At 37.6% G+C, this 26,593-nt stretch overlaps 1 protein-coding gene across 2 annotated transcripts in view; it reads left to right on the top strand.

Moving 5' to 3' along the window:
• The window catches only part of ADD2 (adducin 2), a 906,318-nt gene that overhangs the window by 430,357 nt on the left and 449,368 nt on the right, over positions 1-26,593 (top strand). For both annotated transcript variants that reach the window (XM_044083076.1, XM_044083077.1), the window contains exon 2: positions 24,459-24,678. In XM_044083076.1, coding sequence (XP_043939011.1) covers positions 24,499-24,678 — 180 coding nt within the window. In that variant the 5' untranslated portion in view covers positions 24,459-24,498. The remainder of the gene's footprint in view (positions 1-24,458; positions 24,679-26,593) is intronic.

Raw genomic sequence — 26,593 nt, 5'->3', positions numbered from 1 at the left:
TCGTTGGTTGGTATAGCAACCTAATTATTTTTGTTTTAATGAAACCAACATTAGCAGTGTGTACAGTAATTTAATTTCTAATCGTGTTTCAAGCAGAAAAAAATCTGTGCTTTGCATCCATTTCATAGTGGTGAAGTGATGCTCAGGGACATTAATCTCTGACCTGGCTCAGGAGCTGGTGTTAGTATATGGCAGGAAATCTCTTACCCACCATGTGTAAACAGCAGATGAGCAGGGTAGAACACCTTATACCATGGCTCTGAACCCAGGGCAAATCACCAAGGCAAGGGAGAACTGCAGCCAGTGACATGCAAAACAGGGGTAGTAATACCGCATAAGCCAAGGAAGTGCTTTAAAAATGCATCTGATTCTAGCTGGGACTGCTGAATATGAACTGAAAAGCATTTGATAAATTTAATGCTGCAGGGAGGCAAAAGAGACCTAGACAGCAGCAGGTGTAAACAAAGTACAGACAACAAAACCAAATAATAAAGACACAAAAGTAGAGAAATCGTGTGATGACTGTTGGGGAAACATTTAGGCTAAAATCAGCTGCACTGAAGCAATTCAGAATAACCTACTATGGAAAAACTTGATGCATGTTTTTTTCTGAAGTTATAGCTCACTTAAGGCACTTTTTGGAGATAATATACTGTGCAGACTTAACTTGTAAATGTAAATAAGGGATCCATATTGAAATGCTGGCACTCAAAATGTCAAGTCCCGGCAAGCCAGAAAATAAGACAGAAGACACAGAAAAAGCTAGAATTTTGAAAATCACTTCTCTCCTTTGTGGGGAATAAGCCCCCACCAACACCCATCCAAACATTCATCTGCCAACTCCACAACTGACACACCTTGGATGACAGGGAATATTCTGACAAATGGCATCTTAGACGTAGTATATGTAACTCCATTCTTTCTGCCATTCAATCGCCATATTTTGGCACTTGTTCAAGCAGGTCCAGATTTTCTAAATGGTTACCACAAAGGCGTCATGAATATGATTTATGGTAATGCTTACAAACACACCTCCTTTTCATTTATGAGTTATGGTTGCAATGTGCATTATATCATGACCTGTTTTTTAAGCTGAACTGACCATGCTGGAAGCATATTGTACAAGTGCTTGGACTGGACATGATGTTCAGTAAACCACTTCTGGAAGAAATTTCTTTTACTTATGCTACATGTACAAAAGTTGTACTATACTAAAGCAAACATACTTATTTATTTGTATTTCTTAACCCAGACAGTCTGACATAGTTGTAAGTGAAGGTCCAAGGAGAAAAGCTGTATAAAAGAAAAACAAAAAGCAACAAGATAGATGTGAAAAAAAATTTACATCTTGTAAGTTATGATTTTTCGTTACACATATAGAAAAATGCAGTCATGCATAACAGATAAAATTAAAATAAATGATTATATGTATGTGTATATATATATAAATCCACAGATATTCCAAACCACGAAAACCAAAGAGAAGTAGTACACCAGGATCCACCAAAAAGTATTTATTGAGCGCTTTCATTTTTTTAAGTAAAAAACTTCATCAGAATGACACGCACATACAAAAACCACACACACACATATATATATATATATATATATATATATATATATATATATATATGTATATACTGACCCTGCTTTAAATACCCTCCTAATTCATTAATATTAATTGTCAATTACCTAAAAGGTATATGCCACTTAAAAACATAACAATACTAAATCATGATATCCCATATACATCCCCTTCCAAGTAAAACAAATCAACATTAGAAACTTTCAAAACACATATAGAAAAAAATCTTTTTATGCAAGGTGTGCAAACCATAAATAAAGCATACATCATATTGTTAAGTCCTTGATTATAAACTTGTAAAAGATGCATAGAAAAAATGTATATAAAAAATAAAACTATCTAAAACCATTACTATTGAATAGTTAAATAATTTTATATAATTCTATATGTATCCCTCTGCCCTAAGCCTAAGAATAGGGCTTATAGAAATGTTACTATTAAGCCCTGGTTGTTCAGTGGCATTAGTTCTGAACTGCCCTCTCAATTCTTGCAATTCTAAAAAATCATTTAAAGGACCTCCCCTATCACCCATTACCACATGCTCTAAAATAGTAAATAAAAAACTATGCCCCTCATTATTAAGCATATGTACTGCAAAAGCATTTTTGGAATCTAGTTTTTTAATATCATAGAAATGTTGATATACCCTAGTCCTAAAGGCATTAATGGTCTTCCCAGTGTAGAATCTTGGACATGAATCACACAGGTCAAGGTAAACTACTAACCTAGTACTACAAGAATACTTCTTTTTATGTGTATACCTGCCATAATTGGGTATTTTTACCATAGTACCTTCCATAATGTGCTTACATTGTAAGCCAAATCCATACTTATACATTCCTCCTATCCCAGTACTGACCTTACAGTTCCTCTCTAACATGTTTTTAAAGGTAGTATCCTTCTGATAAATTATTTTTGGTGTTGTTCCTACAATTTCTATAAGATCTTGACTGGTATAAAAAAAATTCTTATTGTGACAAATAATCTGTTTAATACTATTGAATTGCTTGTTATAACTAAAACTAACTGATTTCTTAAACCCATCACCATCAGTCACTACACTGGGTAGCCCCATTTGTGGGGGACTACCTTTTCCAAGCAAAGGAAAGAAATGGCCCCTTTCTCTTTTAGCAACCACTTCCTGTAAAATCACATCTAAAAATACATTGGGATAATCCCTTTGTACAATCATCCCTCTCAATACTTGAACTTGATATAAAAATTCATCCCACTCAGATATCATCCTGGCTAAATGGACACCTTGTCCCTTTACCAGGGATTTTTTCTGATGGAGTGGGTGAAAACTGTTAAAATGTAGGATGGTGTTGGAATAAGTTGTTTTTCAGAAAATGGTTGTTCTAAAACTTTTCCTCTCTATATCTTTAATGATTGTAATATCTAAGTAATTTATTTCATCCTTGCCTATTGTGTAGGTAAAGTCTAAAAAATCTGTGCTATGATTTATATAACTCAAACAATTCTGTAGTTCCACATCGCTTCCATTCCAAAGAATAATAATATCATCCAAATATCTCCCATAATATTTCCAATATCGGGCATATTGACTATTAAAAACAATCTCAAGCTCCCAAAATGCTAAAACTAAGTTTGCAAAAATAGGGGCACAAATGGCCCCCATTGCCACACCCTTACATTGCTTAAATAGCTACTCCTCAAAGACAATAACATTTGTGTCTAAAACTAACTCAATAAGGGTTCTAATGCTCCTAATATGGTCATGTTTAAGGTTAGATAATCGACAAAGAAAAGAATAGAACCACTCAACCCCCGTGTCATGTGGAATTGCCGAAAACATATCCTTAACATCTATGGTCACGAAAAAAATAACGTATCATCAAACATATTCTTATTAATTTTCCTGAGCAAATACCAGGAATCTTTCACTATCCATGGACACTCATTTAATACAGTTTTTAACTGTGTGTCTATAAATTTTGCTATAAAATATGTTTTGGATGCTTTTGCATCTACAATAGGTCTAAGGGGCGGGTTGGCTATATCCTTATGCAACTTCGGTATACCAAATATAGTTGGAATTTTTGGACTTTTAACTTCCATAAACAGAAACTCTTCTAAACTGATTTCTCTACTCAATACAAGCTAATCTAGCATCATATCAACTTTCCTGTATAAAATGTTTTTTCATTTAAGCTGATCTCACAATAAACATTCGTATAAAGTATACCTAACATTTTGTTGATATAAATATTAGAATTCATGATAGCCAACCCAACCCCTTTATCAGGTTTCATAACTCTGATAGCCTTGTTATTACAGATGCCTTCAACCAATTTCATTTCATTACCATCCAAGTTATCTTTGAACATATAGTTGCCTTTATTCATAAAATATTTGCGTATATTATGTTCATACATTTTTTCAAAAGTTTATACCACAGGATGTAATGGCGGATTAAACAAACTAGTTTTTTTACACGTGTCATGTTGTGTCGGGTTGGAGGGTACACCTTTAAAAAAAAATTGTAGGTTTAGCTTTCTTGTATATAATTTTAAATTAATTAATACATCATCTATCATTGCATCCCTACTGGGAAAGAAAAACCTTTATCAAACACATCTGCTATTTTCCTATCAAAAGTAATGTCACTATAGTTATACATACTAAAATCTCCACATGCATTCCTGAGTATACTAAACAAAGGCTCATTACTAGACCTAGACATGTTAACACATTCAGCACTTAAATTAGAATCTTGATTAAACCCATTATGAACATTTTCTACATTCAATACATTTCCCCCTCGCCCTCCCCCTGTAATTCCAGTTGTACTGATTCATACCCCCTCTCTGGTTCCTCAGTCGCTCGGACCTCCTCAGAGGGGGATATTCTAAAGGGTCAGGGTGATATTCATCATAATTATTCAAACCCCTACTATCATTAAGGTCATGTCCATTTTCTTTGTCAAAACTGTTCCCATATTGAAAGTGTTTGTTCTGTCCCAAAGGGGGTGGGGGGGATAAGCTGTACGCCGAGCATATTCATTTTTATCTCTTTTAAGTTTTAAATCTTTTTTGTTTTTAAGATCATTCATATACAAATCAATGCTCTTAAATATATCAAAATAAGCATTCTTTTTAAAATCAAACAAGAAATCTGAATGTATGGTGTCATCCAGTGTTTTTATTTTCCCTGATAAATCAGTCATTTTCCTTTCGTCGTCCCTAATTAGACAATCCAGCAGCTCACAGCCATGCTTATTAAAGAAGTAATTCAACATGTAAAACAGAGTTTTTTACTAACCCTGTAGGGTACTTCCACAAGTGGAGGCCCTTGGGTATCTCCTCTCTGCGTCTACATTCTCTCAAATAACAGTTCTCGAGCTGCAGCTTGCGAAAATAGGATGTTAATGTTTCAAAAGTTTTTAGCTGATCATTTAGGGAACAGTTTCCTTCATTGTTGGTTAGTTCTGTTGTAACACGCCATTCTCGTTCGCCTTCCAGCCATTGATTTAGCATGTTTTTAGTGTACTTTTAGAACAACCATTTTCAGAATACCAACTTATTCCAACACCCTCCAACATTTTAACAGTTTTCACCCACTCCATCAGAAAAAATCCCTGGTAAAGGGACAGGGTGTCCGTTTAGCTAGGATGATATCTGAGTGGGATGAATTTTTATATCAAGTTCAAGTATTGAGAGGGATGCTCGTACAAAGGGGTTATCCCAATGTATTTTTAGATGTGATTTTACAGGAAGTGGTTGCTAAAAGAAAAAGGGGCCGTTTCTTTCCTTTGCTTGGAAAAGGTAGTCCCCCACAAATGGAGCTACCCAATGTAGAGACTGATGGGTTTAAGAAATCTGCTATTTTTAGTTATAACAAGCAATTCAATGGTATTAAACAGATTATTTGTCACAATTGGAATTTATTTCATACCAGTCAAGATCTTATAGAAATTGTAGGAACGACACCAAAAATAATTTATCAGAAGGATATTACCTTTAAAAACATGTTAGAGAGGAACTGTAAGGTCAGTACTGGGATAGGAGGAATGTATAAGTATGGATTTGGCTTACAATGTAAGCACATTATGGAAGGTACTATGGTAAAAATACCCAATTATGGCAGGTATACACATAAAAAGAAGTATTCTTGTAGTACTAAGTCAGTAGTTTACCTTGCCCTGTGTGATTCATGTCCATGCTTCTACACTGGGAAGACCATTAATGCCCTTAGGACTAGGGTATATCAACATTTTTATGATATTAAAAAACAAGATTCCAAAAATGCTTTGGCCATACATATCCTTAATAACAAGGGGCATAGTTTTTTATTTACTATTTTAGAGCATGTGGTAATGGGTGATAGGGGAGGTCCTTTAAATGATTTTTTAGAATTGCAAGAATTGAGATGGCAGTTCAGAACTAATGCCACTGAACAACCAGGGCTTAATAGTAACATCTCTATAAGCCCTATTCTTGTGCTTAGGGAAGAGGGCTACATATAGAATTATATAAAATTATTTAACTATTCAATAGTAATGGTTTTAGATAGTTTTATTTTTTATATAAAAACATTTTTTTCTATGTATCTTTTATAAGTTGATAATCAAGGACTTAACAATATGATGTATGTTTTATTTATGGTTTGCACACCTTGCATAAAAATATTTTTTTTATATGTGTTTTGAAAGTTTCTAATGTGGATTTGTTTTACTTGGAAGGGGATGTATATGGGATATCATGAATTTGTATTGTTATGTTTTAAAGTGGCATATATCTTTTAGGTAATTGACAATTACCATTAATGAATTAGGAGGGTAGTTAAAGCAGGATCAATATATATATGTGGTTTTTGTATGTGTGTGTCATTCTGATGGAGTTTTTTACTTAAAAAAATGAAAGCGCTCAATGTATATATATATATATATATATATATATATATATATATATATATATATATATTTTTTTTTTTTTTTTTTTGCATAAGAAGCAGCATAGGTTCACAAATTAATGCTTTGCTGTTGATCCAGAGGGCCATCAGTAGCCTAGCCACAATATCTCATATCCTAGGTAGCCATTGACATGACTAATTTATGCCTAGTTTTAACTCATTTCATCGAAGGCTTGAGGGGCCAGACCTGGGGAGTATTTATGATTGCCCATCCATTCTTCAAGGTTATTCTTAAAGAGGGTCAGTAAGGAGCTTTGCTGTATAACCAAAGGAAGTGCATGTAAAAGAGGGATTCTGTGGGTAGACATATTTATATACATCCATCCATAACCCCTTTTTCTCATTTTTGCACATGAGGTCGGGGTGTCACTTCAACAGTGGCAATCAACAAGAGCCAAGGCTTATATGACCAGGTAGCTAGCCCTGCAGTTGTTGTTCTTCCACCCCACCCCACCCCCCCCCCCCCACACACACACACACACACATACAAACCTCTGGCTAATTTAGAGTGTTAAATCTACCTACTATATCTTTGGAATGTGAAACAAAAAACAAAGCACCAGGAGGAAACCCACACAGACACATGAAGGACATGCAGCCTCCACACAGAAGGCACCCCAGCTGAGAATCAAACCAGGAAACCTCCTACTATGAGGTGACAACACTTCGCTGCAGCACAGTGCTGCCCCTGTATGTATGTGTATATATATATATATATATATATATATATATATATATATATATGGATCCATATCAGATCCACAAAACCACACTTTCCTGACGACCAAATCACTGAGATTACATCCCCGACACCAGTAAGTATAAGTATTACGGAATGGAATATATTCCCGTTTCCACAATACAGCTAAAAAACAAAAAGTAACACGTATAGAAGGGCAGCAAGCCCCCCCCTGCACCCCCACACCCCCCCCTACTTAAATATACCAACTCCGAGATCGCACCACATTGCGGAAATGAGAATACATCCCGTTCCACACTACTCACCATTGTTGGTGATCTCCTCTGTCAGCGATGTGGTCTCGGTGATCTGGTCGATGGGGAAGTGTGGTTTCGTCAATCTGATGGGTTCCCATATATATATATATATATATATATATATATATATATATATATATATATAACCTGCAGGTCCTATTTGTATTTCTAGAGATGATAAGATCTGTTGAGCTGTTTATGGTGTTATTAATTTTGCAGACGTACAGGAGGTTGCATAGGACTGCCTCCTCCAAGGCTCTTGAATATAGACATAGATCACCCCAGAAATAAACCCACATTGTGGAACCATAATATCAACAGGTTTTATGATAAAAGGAAAATAATTTGACCAGAATTAAGAAGAATTCCCAGAATGTTACAGCCCTTGTCACTGAAATAAACAAACAACTCAAGAGCTTAATAAATGCCCCAAAGCTAAGTATGAGTGTCAAATAGCTACCGAAGCCAAAGACAGTCACAAGGCATTTTTCAGTTCTGTTTATAATCTCAAAAGCACAATGCATCAATGCACCGAGCTGATTGTGAACGATGTCACCTAAACTGAGATTGAAGATATAAAGAACCTACTGCAGATAAATTTAGCTCTAACTTTACCGCTCTCTCCTCCATCTGTCCCTCAATATATACCTAAAACTGTCTCACCTCCAGCTATCATCCAAGACCAAGTCCTAAAATTGCCATCAAAATGTAAAAATACTGCATTGATGGCTCCTGACAATATCCCTGGCTACATCTTAAAAATAGTATGAAGCATGATTTAGCCACAACCCTTAGAACTCTGTTCACTCTCAGCCTCCATACAGGTTTTGTACCAAGCGAATGGGGAACAAGTACAGTCATTCCCTTGCAGAAGGGAGTGCCTTCCACAGAACCAGTCAATTACAGATCCATAAGTCTTTCCAGCCTCATATGCAAAGCCATGGTATCAGGACATAGAGAATCTCCAAACACTGGACCTGTCTCAATTTGGATTTGCCATGAGCAGGTCATGCTTACTCAATTTGATGGATTATTTTGTTGAAAGGTCACCAAAGCAATGGATGAAGTCACAATGGTACAGACCACATATCTCGACCTAGCCAAAGCTTTTGACACATTTCCTCACTCATACATAGTGGAAAAGCTAAATAAACTGGGAATAAACCCCTTTGTCACCCAATGAATTGGCAAATGGCTCACAAATAGATTGCAGATAATCAGAATAGGGGATATTACCTCCACAAAGAGACCAGTCACCAGTGGAGTCCCCCAGGGTTCTGTGCTGTGACCTCTCCTGTTTGGTATCTACTTTTCTGAAGTAAAAGCCAATACTAAAGGGCCCTGTCTGCCTAAGTTTACAGATGACTGCAAGCTAGGAGCAGTCATTGAATCCCCAAATGACTTAGCCATCCTACAGTAAGGTTTGTCACACATAAATGACTGGTGCCAACATTATGGACTGAAAGTAAATGCCAAAAATTGAATTAGTCTATCCATTGGAAGTCATCTTCCCCAGGGAACTACCACATTAACAATATGCCCATAAGAGTTGACCCATTTGTTTGGCATTTGGAAATTTATGTGGACAGTGTCCTGACTTTTGTCCAACATGTGTCTGTTGTTGTAACAAAGCCCTTCTAAATTTCACAGCTTATAAACAAAGGGATTGTGTATAAGCCTAGGGCTGTCAATGTCCCATTTTACTCGGCCCTCATTAGGCCGTTCATTGAATAAAATGCCCCCTTTGGCATGTATCTGTCCAGACATATGCAACAAATGGAACACCCACAGAGATACCTTACTAAAAGGATACAAGGCCTAAACTACATGTCCTGCATGGAACGGCCAAAGCCTTGTCACTGTACTCTCTATTCTACAGACTGCTAAGACATGACCTGTGCCTGATATACAAGGCTTCCTCTGACCCATTGCTGATGGATTTACTGTACATCAGCAAATCAAATGGCATCAGAAATTCTTGGTCTAGGGATTTAAACCTCTACTGCAACATCAACAGAATCGTTTGGTGGGACAGTTATATCTCACAGAGTATATAGCTGCTGTGGAACAGACTCTCCACCCACATAAAACAAAGTTCATCCCTGTTCGTATTCAAGCACAACTTACATCAATCAATGGGAAACAGAAAATTTACCCCAGAACTGCCACCTTCACTGTTAATGGACAGAGGCAGCTCCTATATGTTTTATCCCATGCATGCATGTGTCCCCTCAAATGACTATAGTATGACCCTATTTATTCTTATTGGGGTTAATATATAATTAATACCATGGAATGGGTTAGGCTAATCTATAACCAAACTGGATAGGTTATTTTGAGTGCAAAAAGGAAAACTGACCAGGCTTAAAATGGCCCACAAGGATATCTAGCCTAATTTGTACCTGTGAACCTATGAAACAGGAAAAAGAAAGAACTCTTTAAGGTGGTCTGAGTAGCACAAGGTAGATATGCCTTGATCTTCTTAGTGATGAAATACTGCAGTCTCTCAAAGTGGTCCATATGCTTAGAAAATTCCATACCAAAGGGGCCATTATATTTTGCCATGAGCCTGATGAGGAAGGAGTAGAGACAGATGTGATAACTTAGATTTGGAAGAAATACCTCTGGTGATTTAGTCTAGCTAGTTAAAATTATTTCCTGACAACAGTGGATACATGTTGATTAAAACGTAGTTCTTTGTTAATGAAATTGCCCAGGTCCCTAATGACTGAGTCAACTTTCAAAGACATGTCACCTGTCTGGTAGGTGCATGGGTGTCCAGTTTTGCCAAAGGACACACTGGAGCTAGTGTTTTTGGCCTTGAAGAGAGAGCATTCAGTACTTGCTCAAAGGTGATCAGAGAGGGTAGGCTGGGTGTGCTAATAAGTTGAGGAGACAGGGGAGTAAAGTAAGAGCTCAAACTGTCCACTAATATGTTGGCTATGTCCTCTAAACATGAGTAAGTGTTATTGTTATGTATTAGCTCTGTCACTGGTGAGCATTACCTCAACAGTTTCTGACACAGGTATGAAAGGCTTTGTGGTTCTTCTTAGTAAAGGTTGCAATCCTTAATTCATGCTTGCATTTGATGGATTTGATTTTATTTCTGAATTATTTGTTGATCATTCTCAGTTCACCTGTAGAGGAAAGGGTATTAAGTTTGCTTTCATAAGCTATGAGTTTCTTCCTCTTATTGCTTATACTGGGGTTCAACCATGGGGTCACTTCCTGAATTTGTCAAATTTGGCATTGTATTTCTGTTTTATGGAGATAGATGCTTTGATTTGTTCACTGAGGTGGGCATAGAATACACAGATATATATATATATATATATATATATATATATATATATATATATATATATATATATATATATATATATAAAACACAAGAGACATAATGTTGGGTTTAACCAGGTCAACTGGAACCATGCTTTTCAACAGTTCAGGGTTTTGCAGAGAGTCCACAATTTTTACCTCTTATTTGTTGTTTCCTGGCAAATCATTGACGATTAAAGTTAGACTTCATACCATTCAGAAAATGCATCCTAATGCAAACCTCTGTTATCCTATCAACTTTCTAAATGTATAACAGCAATATTTAAACATTGTACTGCCATTATTTTTGGCCTTGTCCACATTTCTTGCTCTAAGAGTTTGAGAAGGATGGCTGGAACAGGAGCAGTCCTTTAGATTGATTTTGAAACGTGTGGGGGAGGATATTAGCCTAACAGTAGTAGGGAGGGAGTTCCACAATTTAGATACAATGAAGGAATGAAGGGAGTCACTAAAGGTACTGTATGAATTTGTTCATTTGAAGTAGATTTGTGCCAGCTTTCCTGCTCTGCTTTAAGGGCTTCAGACTGTTGAGTGACTCCTTTTTGTAACTGTGTTTTCTGTACTGTCTGTGTATGCTGTTTGTTTCTGTCTGGGCTTTCTGTACTGTCTGTGTATGCTGTTTGTTTCTGACTGTGTTTTCTGTACTGCCTGTGTATGCTGTTTGTTTCTGACTGTGTTTTCTGTACTGTCTGTGTATGCTGTTTGTTTCTGACTGTGTTTTCTGTACTGTCTGTGTATGCTGTTTGTTTCTGACTGTGTTTTCTGTACTGTCTGTGTATGCTGTTTGTTTCTGACTGTGTTTTCTGTACTGCCTGTGTATGCTGTTTGTTTCTGACTGTGTTTTCTGTACTGTCTGTGTATGCTGTTTGTTTCTGTCTGGGCTTTCTGTACTGTCTGTGTATGCTGTTTGTTTCTGACTGTGTTTTCTGTACTGCCTGTGTATGCTGTTTGTTTCTGACTGTGTTTTCTGTACTGTCTGTGTATGCTGTTTGTTTCTGACTGTGTTTTCTGTACTGCCTGTGTATGCTGTTTGTTTCTGACTGTGTTTTCTGTACTGTCTGTGTATGCTGTTTGCCTGTTAATATGATGCTGAGTGTGCTGTACACCAAACCATCATCCAGGTGTCCTCTGTGGTTTAGGCAGGGACTTAAGTACTTCAGAGTAAAAAGGCTTCTTTGTTTGTCTAGGACATGGTGGGCAAGGTTGAATGAGGTGGATGTCAGAACTGACAACATAATAGGTACAATCTAAAGCCTTTGAAAGGAGTTGGCCTCCAAGATTAGTAGATATGTGTACCGCTCACATATGGAGTCATCTATAGGAAGGATTAGACAGTTGGTGTGCATGAGGAGTTCTTGCATTCCCTCAGTGTTCCTACTGCTATTAGGTTGGTAACAGCTGGTGAGACAAACTGTGATTTCATGATGTTTAGTGGCTGATAAAATATGGAGAACTAATGACTGCTAATGAAGTGAATTTACAGGAAGGGTCTGTATACTAGAACACTAGGATGGACAGTAAGTTAAAGCACCAGAGTTACAATTATATAATTACAGTATCAATCATTGAAGTGTACAAAGGTCAGTAAAAAGAGTAGCAACAATTAACAGATATGTGAGCCAGTGATTACTAATTTGGCTAGGTGCCACAGCCACGGCACAGTACAAATAATTTGGCCTAGGTGCCACTACTGCAGCTTAGTACAGTCATAAGACAATCGGTGCTCTAAAACTATGGCTGGAATTCGGCTTGGAACACCAGCAGTAGACAGCAAATGTTGACAACAAAGGCAGTAAGAGCAACTTCAGTAAATAACAGTTTCTTGAACACAATGACTATAACTTGGCTTGGATGCCACAGCCTCAGTTTTAGTACAAGCTTACAGATCACAGCAAGGATTAGACTTGGGCTCAGAATGCCCACAGCTAGCAAAAGTAGTGAAAGAGACAATAAACATTTTGTCTATGGCAAGAGGGACCTCAATCCTGAGTGATATATCTCTCTGCAACTGTTCTTAAGAACACACAACTCTGCATGTACATCTGCAGCATTCCGCAACTGTGCTCAGTTATCCACAGGCATCCACAAGAGTATGTGGGAAAGCCAAACTGGATACTTTTGTCCTGTTAGAGTAGTGCCTAATAAGTAAGTATCAGAGGTGACACCACTTCATAAGTTTTTTTCACAGAACCAGTCAGAACAAACACTTTGAAGTGTAGTAAATAGTTCTCAGCAGTGAGCACATCCCAGATGCAGTGGGGTTTGATTCCAGTGGTCTAGCCTAATATCCTTAAGTGTACTTATGTAATCACAGCCCAGCTGAGTAGAGCAACTATGTCCACAGACACCCTGACTTAAATAACAAACTAGAGTACACAGGCTAGTCAAAAAAAGCATACAGCCCTTTCAACCGGAAACAAATTTCAACCAAAACAGTGGCAGCACCCCGCCTTCTCTTATCACTCTTGCCAGGAGATAACTTGCAAAACTAGTTCTAAATGCAGAAATTCAACACAGCAAAAGAAATACAGCAGGGTATTTGAAATCAGCATTATCAAAATCAAATTTAATAGCAAAAACAGAAACATTTACTTTTAAGATTTAGTGGGTTTTGGTTCTGAAGTCAAGTCCTATTAGGTGTTCCCAGGCATCCCTGTATATCAGCCCAGCAGAGTACAGCGACAACATCCACAGACACACAGATTTTAAACAACAACCCAGAGCACACAATCTAGTCAAGCAACACACTATCCTTGCAAGCAGTAGAACATTTTACCCATAACAACAGCAGCACCCCCCTAATGTCACCATGAGATATTTGCTGAACCATTTCTAAATGCAGAACTCCACCATACCACAAAAAATACAGTTGAGCAAGATAACATGATATACAACTTCTAATATGCATTTTCAGATGCAAATATGCATTTTTTTCTCTCTTTGATTTTCCTGGTGCTCCCCAGCCCTCTCCATCAGCTGCTTGGCTGTCTGCTATGGCATCAGCCTTTACCTTGGCACTGCCTTATCGAAGGGAAAGGAACTAGAGAAATCCTGGTGGACACTAGTATTACTCCGCCATCACTGAGGCCATTATTAGCCACCTGGGACAGATGTACAGAGTGGAACACAGCCAACAGCATCATATATGCTGAGCAGAGCACCAAGGGCTTTTTCCTAAGCCCCACCCCTAGTTTGCTGATGTTATTGCACAGTAGGACAGGCAGATACGGAGTTGTAGTCTCTGAGGATATATTTGCCCCTGATCCCATGCCTCTTAAACCATCCCACACACCCAGTTCACCAGTTTTTCTGAACCCTGCCCTCTACCAGGGCTTATGAGATTTCCATCTTTAGCACTTCCCTAGCTTCTGCAGGATTGGTGTACCCACCCTATCATTGGGCACCTAAGTCGTAACTCATTCCGAGGTCATCTGGGCAATAGTCAGGGATTTATCTCCCTATACCACTAAGCTGGCTGGATGCATGTATATAGTAATGCAATGGTGTAAACAGGCATAATCAGATAATTTTAGACATTTCCTATCTTAGTCTGGATTTCTTAAAGGAAGGTAAACATTGCCTACCTTTACCTGGTCAAGGCTTTTGACACAATATCTCTTACTCAAGTATCATAAATGAGCTTAATAAAATAGGAATAAACCCCTTCATCATCCACTGGGTTGCTAACTGACTCACAGATAGGAATCAGGAGATCAAGATAAGGGAAGCTACTTTCACAAAAAGACCAGTCGTCAGTGGAGTCCCCCAGAGTTTGGTGCTGGGACCTCTTCTGTTCTTCATCTACTTCTCAGTAGTAAAAATCAATACCAAAGGGCTCTGGATAACTAATCCTGCAGATGACTGCATGCTAGGAACAGTGACTGAATCCCTAAAAACCTTAGCCATCCTACAGGAAGACTTGCAGAAACACATAACTGGTGCCAGACCCGTGTAATTGCCAAAAATACTTTATTGTCCTTGGGGAAGTAGACACCTCCCGAGGAATTATAACATTTTCAACACACCCCTAAGAGCTGACCCAGTAGTTCAGGATTTGGGAACTCAAGAAGAGGGCAGTAACCTAACTTTTGACCAGCTTTTGTCTGCTGCAGTAAATAAGGAAGTCCTTCTATATTGCACATCTCATAAACAAGAAGATTGTTTCTAGAGCCAGGGATGTCATTGCCTCTTCCACCCTTAATCAGTCCATTAGGCCAGTAATTGAGTATAATGCCCTTTTTGGTATATATCTGTACAGGCACATGTAACAACTGCAATACCCACAGAATATCTTACAAAAAGGATACGATGTCTAAACAATATGTCTTACATGGACCACCTCAAAATTCTATCGCTATATTCAGTCTCTTATCGGTGACCTGTGAGTGGCATGCAAGACATCCTCCAACCCATTATTGATGTACTTACTTTACATTCACAAGTCAAATGGTATCAGAAATATTAAATCCATGGATCTAAACCTCTTCCACAACTTTAACAGAATGGTTTGGAAGAAGAGGCATACCTCGCAGGGGATACCACTGCTCTTGAATAGACTCCCCATTCATGTAAAGCAAAGCTCATCCCAGACCATATTCAAGAGTAACTTGGATCAATCAATGGAAAGCAGGAACCCAGAACCCCCCCGTACTACTAATTTAACCAGGACCCCCCCCCCCGTACTACTAATTTACCCAGCAATGCCCCTCATACTATTAATTTAACCAGGACCCCCCTTACTACTAATTTACCCAGCAATGCCCCTCATACTACTAATTTACCCAGGACCCCCCCGTACTACTAATTTACCCAGCAATGCCCCGCATACTACTAATTTACCCAGGACCCCCTCGTACTATTAATGGACAGAGGCAGCTGCTAAATGCTTTATCCTAACTCATGGGTCCCCTCCAAATATCTATGTTTTGATCTAGCAATTATTACTACAGCTATGGATAAATATTGATAATGGAATTGGTTTAGTGAATCTAAATTCAAACATGACAGGTTAATTTTAAGCACAAAATGGGATAGTTGGCTAGGCTTAAAATGGCCCACAAGGACAATTAGCCTAATAAAAACCTATGAACTTATTAAACTACAAAATATGGTTGTTATCAGAGTTGTTAGAGGTGAAATTATTTATTTAGGATGAATATGGTTTAATGCAAAAATATGGAGGAGATTTTAATATAGTATAGAGTCGTATAAGAAGGGCAAAGAGGTTTAGGTTAATTATGGTGTCAGCGAGAATGACCTTCATAATACAGACAGAAGATCTGCTGTCAAGAGTGGTGGAGGAATATAGGATTAGGTAGATGATGACACATTATCAGTGAGGTAATGAACAAGGACAGAAGCAGTTGGCATTTACATAATCTTTCAGTTTATGTGAGAATTTATTAGATACTTGTTTCGTATCACTGGGAATTTTGTTCTGTAGTTTAGCTGTATAAACAGAATTAAAAGAATATCCATAATGGTTATTTAATTAAATTTTGGTTTAAGGGTACCACTGGAGGAAGTCACTAATGGTAGGATATTTTTCTGTTTTTTGTTTTACAAGATATTGTGTGCTACTTTGAGTTGTGAGAATCTCAGGGTGTTGTACAGTTCTAGCAGTGCTATATTACATAATGCTCTACAGTAGTTTATGGTGTTAGGAAGGTCTGCTGCAAATTTGTCGGTTTTGCTGTAGCTCTGCTCCAATTTGAGCTGTTGGGTTGACTGCATGTTAGTTAGCATTAAGAATGCTTACAGTAGAATGTGTATTGGAAAAGTATGAACTGTTATTAGTACTGTATATTTAGAAAGGGTTTATCAACAAAGGAGCCACAATTCTGATTTGTCTTATGAACCACAAAGCTGATTTATTAAATTTCAGCTGATAGTCTATGAAGACTCAGAACACTTTCTGCTACTGGTCTGATTGGAGTTTTATTCAGTGAAATAATGTTAATGTTTATATTTATATTACAGTTTTGTGTGGATGTTGGAACAAAAATATAAGTTTTTTGTTTGTTTGCTTTTTTTAATTTTTTTTGCATTTAAGAGTTATTTGGTTGCATTAGCCAAATTCGTAAAGAAGGAAAGAGGATTATGTAATTTTTTCTGAAAGCTGAGAAATAGACATACATATATAAATAAATATATATATATATATATATATATATAGGTTCATAGGTAGGTACTAGGCTATCGGCCCAAGGGCCTATGCAAGCCTAGCCAACAAGGTTCCCTGGCTTACGCCACCCAATATAGATACACAAACTACATCTGTAAACCAAAAGGACTGAGGAAGAAATAAAGACCCAAACTACAGTCTGATATTGTAAGTGCTTTTTTCACTGTGTTTACTTTAGAAATTCTTCAAAAATAACTAGAATTGCATTTGTTTGAGAATAAATAGACTTATATGTTAATTGATTAATTTCAATGTTTGTTTCAGTGTTGTTGTTAATATGCAGTCTTTTCATGATTTTTTTTAAATGTTGTTCTTATGGTATTTGTCTACTGAAGTAGATCCATATGTATATATAATGTGTGTGTACACACACGTACATGTTTATGTACACCTCAGGTTTATATATATGTATACACCTCAGGTTTATATAAGATGGTAATCTCTAGATTGACAATGACCTACAGTCTTTACATAGGCATGGATCAAGGGCTAAAATGAAAGTAGAGATTGAAGCCCCTGCTTGGAAACTAGATTTCTTTTCTGGATGAACATTATGCTGACTACCAGGCTGAGATCTCTAAAAACACAGCCACATTTCTCTCAAATGTAGTTTAGCAGCAGTCATTCAACCTCAAAGTCAGACTCAACTTTATCGTCATTTAGACCCACACCTCAGTGGAGGCTAAATTAAATTGTGTTGCTTCGAGCTCTGTGTGCAGACAATACAGATAAATATAACAGATATAAATAAAAAACACTTGTAACATTTGACATGACACTAGGACATAATTACATTTTTGTATCTCTGTCTATTGGCAGCACTTAGTATTGTATAGGTAGCTATATTGCACAGTTGTGACTTGGGTCTTATCAGACTAGAGCACTTTCAGTTGTCCAGAACGTAACACAAAAAAGTAAGAAGCTTTGAATGAGCTATTGCACAGGTGAGAAGAATCTAACATTGGGTTGATTGCACTTTAAGGAAAGAGAACCTGTTGCACTTTTTCGGGTTGTTAGGTCATTCATCCCAGCCTGCCATACTTGCCACAGTGTTTTCTCACTGTTGAATGTGATGAGGTCGCTCAGCTCTTTGCTGATAAGTTTTCCATGATCATGGGTTCCATCCTTGTTGCGTTTTGAGATGAGTATATACAGATGTCTGACTTAGGTAACATGGCTTGATGATAAGCTTAGTATGAATATGATTATTTTGACAGTGACAGTCTCATGGACACAGTTTCAGTGCTGCATTATGATTCTTGACCCACTAATTCTCCACAATATTCACTTATCTTGGAGGATGGGGAAATTCCCAGAAGTCTTAAAGCAGGCACTAGTGAACCCAATGTTCAAAAAAACCTTCTTTGGATCTGAACATCTATCTTGGAGAATTACTGATATGTCTCTAATCTTCCCTAATTTAGTAAGAGTATTGAAAAGGTGGATCACGCACAGATATGTTCCCATTTAATGTGTCATAAGCTGTTGGAGCCATGTCATTTTGGGTATACCTGTAGTCAGAGCATGGTGACAACACTCAAACAAGTTATGATTGGGCACTGATAATGCCCTATCCTGACCCTGCTTGATTTCTCTGCTTTTTTCAGTACTGTGGATCAAGGGATAATGATCGAATGATTAAACCACTACAATGGGATCACTGGGATGGTTTTGAATTGGTTTAGGTCCAATCTTTCTGGCCTCACAGTGTGTAGTATCTGGTTTAACTTCCTCATGCATATGAACTTTGCAGTGTTGTGTAGTGCTTATATAGAGCTTGGCTCTTTTATTATTCACCATATCCATGCTGACCATGAGGGAAATCATTATGAGTAAAAATACTTATCAGTATAATGCTAATGATACACAGCCACATCGTTCCATCTATCCAAACTCGTTGCTAGCCTTTACCAGTCTTTAAGACTAACTGGAGTCTTTTCTTAACTGGACATGCTTAAATTGACTGAAACTTAGTCAAACCAAGACCAAGCCTCTGCTTGTGCATGCTACTATCCATCTATAAGATAAACCACCGTTCTCACCTTTTATCATTTATGGAGATAATCGGTTGGAGTTTGTGTCTCGGGTTCTTATCTGGGCAGAATTCTCTGCGACAGAATTCTCTATTACAGAATGACTTTTCTGGATGAGGTGTCAGCTGTCATAAAAACATCCTATTTTATCTTACAAATATCACCCAGATTAAACTTTTGTTATCTAGCTCAGACCTTCTGATTGTGGTAAATGCACCGGTGCTCCCTTGTAATGCCCTGCAACTGAGGTTATGGGATAGTTACTAATCATGCCTGCAATGGATGCAGAATTCAGGAGCTAGTTTGATTACATGTGTTCCTGTAACTAGCTATATCACACCAGTTCTCTGGGATCTACAGTGGCTGCCAATTGCTGCATGTTGCATCTTTAAAATTTTGACACTGCCTTTCCGTGCCCTTCATGATCAGGGACTTATCTGTCTGGAAGAGCTTTTGCAACCCTGTGTACTGGTTGGACATCTTTGGTCACCTTGTGTAGGACTGCTACACATTCCTGAGGTGGAGTTGAAAAGATCAGAGAGTCTTTTTTCATATCTTGCTCCCATCTTTTGGAATTTGCTGCCATCCTAAATTCAGGCATATGAGGCAGAATAGGCCTTACCAAAGTCCTTAAGATTCCATCTGTTTGAAAAAGTGTTGTGAGCCTGGTAGAGGAACTCTCACACATTTTCACTTATTAAATTTTCCAGCCTGGTAGAGGAATTTGCATTAATTTTCTGATGTATCATTTTCAGTAGTTTAGGTTTATACACCTTTCTCCCTCCATATGATTTCGTTTCTTATTTATGTATTTGTCTGAACTCGGTTTTAGCTTGCATGGTTGTTTAAAATTGTTGAGCTTGATTGTCTTTTACACTGTTCCCATTGTTTTATTGTAAATGCTAGGAGAGAAGCATTACATTCAAATAAATAAAATAATAGTACCATAGAAGTACTGGAATGTCTATTTCCAAGAATCACTATGCTCAAAAATTAGTAGCTATTTTTTTATTTTTATGGAAGTTGTTCTCTTAGTCATTTAGGTGAGAGAAGGGAAATTTCATACACTTGAACAATGTTTGTTTCCCCATTGTCTGTATAGCCTTACTCCAAAACTACTCTAATCTTGACGAAGGAATAATTAGTACCCATGGATTAGTTCAATCTTTCTTTTTTTTTTTTTCAGATTGACATCATGATGCAGAATAAAAGCATTCCTTCTTCCACTGCATTAGTCCATGAAGTCCATTTCCAAACAGAATACAAAGCACACAGTAACAGGCAACCTTGTCTTCCCCTCAAGCAATCTTGAATAGCAGCACTGGGGTACTGGTGTAGGCAGTTTGGGGGAGAGGGGGCATGAGCCCAGGCATTGGAGGTGCTGGTTAAGGTAGTGGTGGAAATGAATGTCTTAATTACCAAGTTGATCACTTTGGTGGGTGGTGGTAACTTCTGTCATTCCACTGTTTGGGTGACTACTAGCAGCTTCACTTAGCCAAGGGGTCAAACTTGGGAATTAATGGGCAAGTGGGAGAAGCTAGACCACCAAAATGTATATGTACAGTCTAAACCAGGACAGGGGGTATGGAGGCATGGCTATGCATATCATGCTTTTATAGACATTGCCTTAGTTTCAATCCAGGCTATCAATAAGTGGGAGATAGCAGGTTAGGCATAATCCAGTGAATTTCAACTTTATATCTATATGTATGAAAATTGAGATTTGCTCCCTTTGATCAAGTAGAAAGTATAATATAGTATTTACATTCACAAACAAAAACATAGTATTGCCATATGGTATCAGGAAGGTACAGGGGGAAAATAAAAATCCAGTTCCATCCAAAAATAAAGTAACCATTTGGTTTATAGGTTTAGTGTCTTTGGGCAGTAAGCATTCAGTCTCCTTTAGCATTACCAACAAGTGAAAAAACATGCTCAAAACATCCAGTGAATGTGACAAAAGTTAACATTCAAATCTGAAATGTGTTTTTCCCCATTCTAAACTGGAAGTGTGCATTTTGTTTGTGTAATACCCTGCGGTTCCTCTCGTACTGAGCAGGATTACTATCGCAACAACACATAATCAGTAGGGTAAAACTAACCTGTCTCATGACGATCTAAACCCAGCTCACATTCCCTATTAGTGGGTGAACAAGCCAACGCCTGCTGAACTCTGCTTCACAATGATAGGAAGAGCTGACATCGAAGTATCAAAAAGCGACATTGCTATGAACGCTTGGCCGCCACAAGCCAGTTATCCCTGTGGTAACTTTTCAGACACCTCCTGCTTAAACCCCAAAAAGCTAGAAGGATCGTGAGGCCCCACTTTCATGGTCTGTATTCATACTGAAAATCCATGCATTTCTCATTCAGGCAGTGTCATAAAAATATTATGCTGAAACTTTAGCATTCAAGGTATTTGTAAGCACTAAACTACAGGCCTGCCTTTAATCTGATGTACTGTTTCTTGATTGGTTCTCAGTCTGTTCTCTCTAGCATGTAATGCAACCATCTCTTCCGGTACTCTCATAACTGCAGTAAATGTCATTATTCATGCACATTTTTTTCTGCCATCAAATACATTTTTAATTCCCTGTGTACACATCTGCAAATGTATCTGATATTGTCCATACATATTTTTGTTGTTGAAGTAATAAAAATGATTACATTCTTATTCTGAGCTTGACATGTACACTGGTGAATGTAACAACATAAATTTGAATCTTTCTTAATATTTTACCCCATGAATCCTAATATTTCTTCATTTTGTATAAGTGATAACTTTCATTTGTTTAAATTTTTTTATTCTGGATAGAGTTTTAGCCCATAAATGCATTTTTGGGCCACTTTCAATGCATTCATGGCATAAGAAGACCCGAAACCTACCAACTATTAAGTCCTGCTGATCACATGACCTAAGGGCAGAAGTCACTGTGTGGAATATATGATTATGGCTGTCAATTTTAGGGTGCATAAAGTACACTTGGTCTCAGACTACTTCATCTCAGCCTACCTATCTGCATTGAAATATAAAAAAAATCATACTAATTGCTTTTTTGAAGGGCTTCACCTTGGCTGTCCATTTTGTAGGAGGAGAAAATGTAACAAACTCTGAGGTCACGCTACCTTAGGGAAAGTAATGCAGTGACTTTGAAGAAATTAGGACTTTCACAAGCGGCTGTGAAAGTCTATCTTTAATGAAATAATCCAGAAGCAGAAGTTCAAGTCCTATTTATGAATATAAATAATGATTTCATGTAGTAGATCAGCTTTTGTCCATGATGTGGCTTCAGCAGAACCTGGCGGCAAAAACAAAAAAACATTGTTCTGTAAGTACAAAGTCTTTTTGCACTGAAAAAAGATGGCTCTGGTCATCACCCACATGCCTATTGCAAAACTTCAACCAAACTTCAGTAGCCTTTTTCACGAATGTAGAGCCTAAGGTCTTAACCATTTGGGGGAGGGACAATTTTCTGAGAAAATTTCTGCTTCAGTTTGCATTTGTTTAATTCATCATCCTGATATAATGTTTCTGTTTTCAAAAGAAGATTTTAGTCGCAGAACATAAAAGTTGTATATCAAGCGGAATGTGAGTGACCTCTTGTTCGACACCCTTAAATGCTGTGTTACAAATGAGGTTATCTTGTAAGTTAAAAAAGCAGCCAGGTCTGTTCCACTTTAACGTTCATTTGCTAGCAAAACCACTACAATTGCTCAGCGTCCCTGCCTGGCTTATCATATTTTAGCAGTTCCATCTGTACACGCTAGCTGATATCCCAGTAGGAAACTTTAGTGCTTTTCTCTTCCCAGTAGTCAGTAGATGGCCTTAAACAACACTAGGCACTGCAGGCAAGATCTGTATCATGTAGCATCTCCTATGCCATACAACAAAATGTCAGATTACTGAAACCCACATTCCATGGTCTGTTATCTCGCACAATACTACAAGTAGTAATGCAGGGATTCCATAAGTATAAAGCTAGATTTCTGCAAACCTTAATGCAAATGCAGCAATAACTGCTGTTAGAGGTGAAGGGGTAAAGCTGTGTGCTGGTTTTTCACTGGGATGCATCTCACTGGCATCCAGTACAAGTGACCATTGTCAACAGATGCCTGTAGTAGGTTTATTCATAAATGCTGTTGATCACATATAGACAGTGATAATAAGCCCACCACCCTTTCCTTTTCCTACCCCCCCCCCCCCCAGCTGTACTGTGCACATAAATCAGACTGACTTCTTAAAAAGGAAACTGGTGGTTTCTTTGTTTTGCAAATAAAGAATAACTTTTCACTATCTAGTTCTAACTGCTACCACACCCAAATGGTTGCTTTCTTTGAGCTCAAAAATGCTGCAATGGAGCACTGTTTGTATTGTGCCAGTCTTGCTGTATGTAATATTCTTTTTTATTTTATTTATGTGGCAGAACAACAACCAAGAATTGTGATAATGGGAAGGGAATTACTGCTCTGTTTGGGGAAGGGTCAGTGCAAATTCCTTCTCTACTGATATGCCCTTAGGTGGAAGGCAAATTGTCTTTCTGCTGAATAACTCAGGCTAGAAATGCAGTTAACAACTGCATAACCACAAAGACACTCACTCATACACACACATGCTCACTTGCACACTCATGTTCACTTCATTCACACACACACACACACACACACACACACACACACATACTCAAATGTGCATGCACACTCATATGCAAAAACATACATACATACTTTTAAGTTAGTCTGTGAAAGCCATCATTGTAAGTTACTGCTTGCTTGCATAACATTACAAGCAGCAGTAGCTGTGTATTTCAACATTAAGCATACTGGCTTATGAAACAAACGCTCTCAAGTACAAATAATGCTAAAGTCAATATCTTGCAAAAGGTGCTTTTATCTTCCCTGTCCAACAGCATTTTCTGATAACCAAAAAAAAACACAGTTTTTGGCATGGCCTGTATTGCAGTGAAGCACTTTTATTCAATTCACCAGTCCAAGGAAGTTTAAATAGCAAGAATCATTTTCATTCATATTATGTGACTTGCATTATTAAGAATATTTTAGAATCCTTACTCTGAAAATATGTTGCTTTGTTGCCTAGTCCTAAGTTTTTGAAACTATTGTTTATTGAAATTACAATAACTTTGTATTTCAGATTGCTATTTATATGTGCATGCTTTTTGATAGTAAGATTTTCTGTCAATAAGGCTGGCCCCTTATAGAACCTGTCCTAGACACTATCAAAGGATGTAGTAACTGTCAAAATGGTATATCAGTGTTTAAAAGAAACTTGGCTGAAGCTTTTTTAACAGCTGTAGGCACACCTAGTTTAAGCAGTAGAGATGCAGAGGGCGGTGACTGTAGTAAATGTTTCCTGTTGATACTTCTGTTACAGCTGCAGAGTTCAGAAAGTAGCAGAGAGCAATTTAACAACCATGAGCAGTGAAGCCTCTCCTGAAGTGGTGTCTTCCCCTCCCCCACACCAGGAGCGGTATATTCGAATGTCTGAACATGACCCAGAGTACCTGCGCTTTCGGAACATGGCTCCCAATCTACGTCAAGATTTCAACATCATGGAGCAGAAAAAACGGGTAACCATGATTCTTCAGAGTCCGGTAAGTTGAAAAGCTCTGAACAACACTAAAAAACTTCCAGGATATTCAATTGTATTCTATATAATGTATTATATGGTGATTGTACCAGGCTGCTGTTACTTACTGTGTCAAAGCATAGTTACTGAATGAAAATATTGAACTTTTATTCATTATTCTCTTACACAACTTGTCCAGGTTTTCTGGTTGTCTAAATCCTTATGAAATTGTTCGCAGTATGTTCTCTTGTGTTTTATCATCCTAAGTTCATTAATGATGGATGATTATGAAAGAATTAAATGGCATTCATTTTTTTTTCTTTTTGTGTTTTAAGTATTTCAAAATGCACTAGTCAATTTCCTAAAATAAAAGTAAATAAAATGATTTTGGGGTGCCCCCAAACTGTATAACATTCCCCATTCATTGTTATTTTCTCTGTAACAAAAATGTGAAAAATGTGTTCCATCTGATTATTTTAAATTGCTTGTAGTGGAAAGAAAAAATCATAAAGTGCTAAGTTCAGAAAAAAAAAAGAACCAGCAAGCATAGAATAAGAAGTTTGGATTAATTAAACACTTAACAAGGTTAGATGATTACTGGGACAGAACAGGTACACATTTGTATTATGATTGTAGGCAGCCAATAAAATGAACACTGGGAGGGTGTTTAAAAGATGTGTACATCACTTCTGAGTCCCTTTAACCACACAGATATGTTGTTGCATTCCATTGCATCACAGTCTTCCGATTTAGCAACTCTGTGGGATACCAGTCTTTTGTTTATTAATTTTGTGACATTATATTATAGTGCATAGTAGATAAAAGGAAAGGGTGGAAAACACAAACCCAAGCAGTATACTAACAGATGTTAAATGACCCAAACTTTAATATGCAAGTTATGTCTTCAACTGTCAGACTATGTTTGTAAACTGTAGTCTAATCTAATCTAGTAATGGTGTTGGACACGGTACTTTAACACAATAATTTCCTAAATCACATGACGTAATACCGCTTGAGTTTCTCTGTGGTCACAGTATTTCTGTAGCGGGCTGTCAGTCTTCCAGAGGAATGTCTGAGTTGCTCAGGATCTCCAGCTGAGTAGGAAGGCTGCTATTACCATTGTGTAGTAAAATGCATAGTTCAGTTAAAATATGAAAATGACCCATAAAGCAGCTGGTGTGCACACCTCAACAAAGCATTTAGTATGCCTGTGTACTGACTGGGAAGGTAGATTAGTGAAAGTGTTTGCACTGGCCCTGAGGGGTCTGCATGGCTGAGAATCCAAACTTTGCTGTACAGATATAGAGACCTGCCAGAACAAGGTCAAATGGGGCCCTAGGCAGGGTAATGGACCAGACCCTCCATACACAGAACCCCCCCCCACGCAGCCATTCCAGTGTCCCATTACTTGGCTATTTCTCCCCAGTTACCATAAACACTGTTCAAAACTCTCATTGTGCATACTGTTTTCTGCTTTACTTCAACAATGGTTACAGATATTTAGATTTAATTTAAAGCTTGTATTTCAAATTTTATAGCACAAACACTGACAGATATTTGCTAAACAAAACAATACAGTCTCACAATGAAAACAGACTTAGCATTAAAACGTCTCTGCCCTTAAAACTCATTTCCGCTGAAACAGCATTGAAACCCACATTCTAAGAAAATGCATCTGGCCAGTGGCAGATTGTTTATCTCTGGGCTGTTTTCAAATCATAAGTCCCTTGCACACATTTTTAGGACCATGCAAACATGCAAGAGTTCTTTGATTTTCCTTCCTGGTTGTATTAAATTATATCCCTTGTATAATAGAGCACCACTTGTTAAAGCAGGTTTGAAATGTATAGTTTTGAACATTTTTCCAGTAAGCAATGAAACAAAACATATGAACCAATAATAACAAAACTGCCCAATTCCGAACATTTCAACCATAAAAG

The sequence above is a fragment of the Protopterus annectens genome, chromosome 9.part0 (assembly GCF_019279795.1).
Source record: "Protopterus annectens isolate FY-2018-M chromosome 9.part0, PAN1.0, whole genome shotgun sequence".
Lineage (NCBI taxonomy): Eukaryota > Metazoa > Chordata > Ceratodontiformes > Protopteridae > Protopterus > Protopterus annectens.
This window is presented reverse-complemented; position numbering and strand designations above follow the sequence as displayed.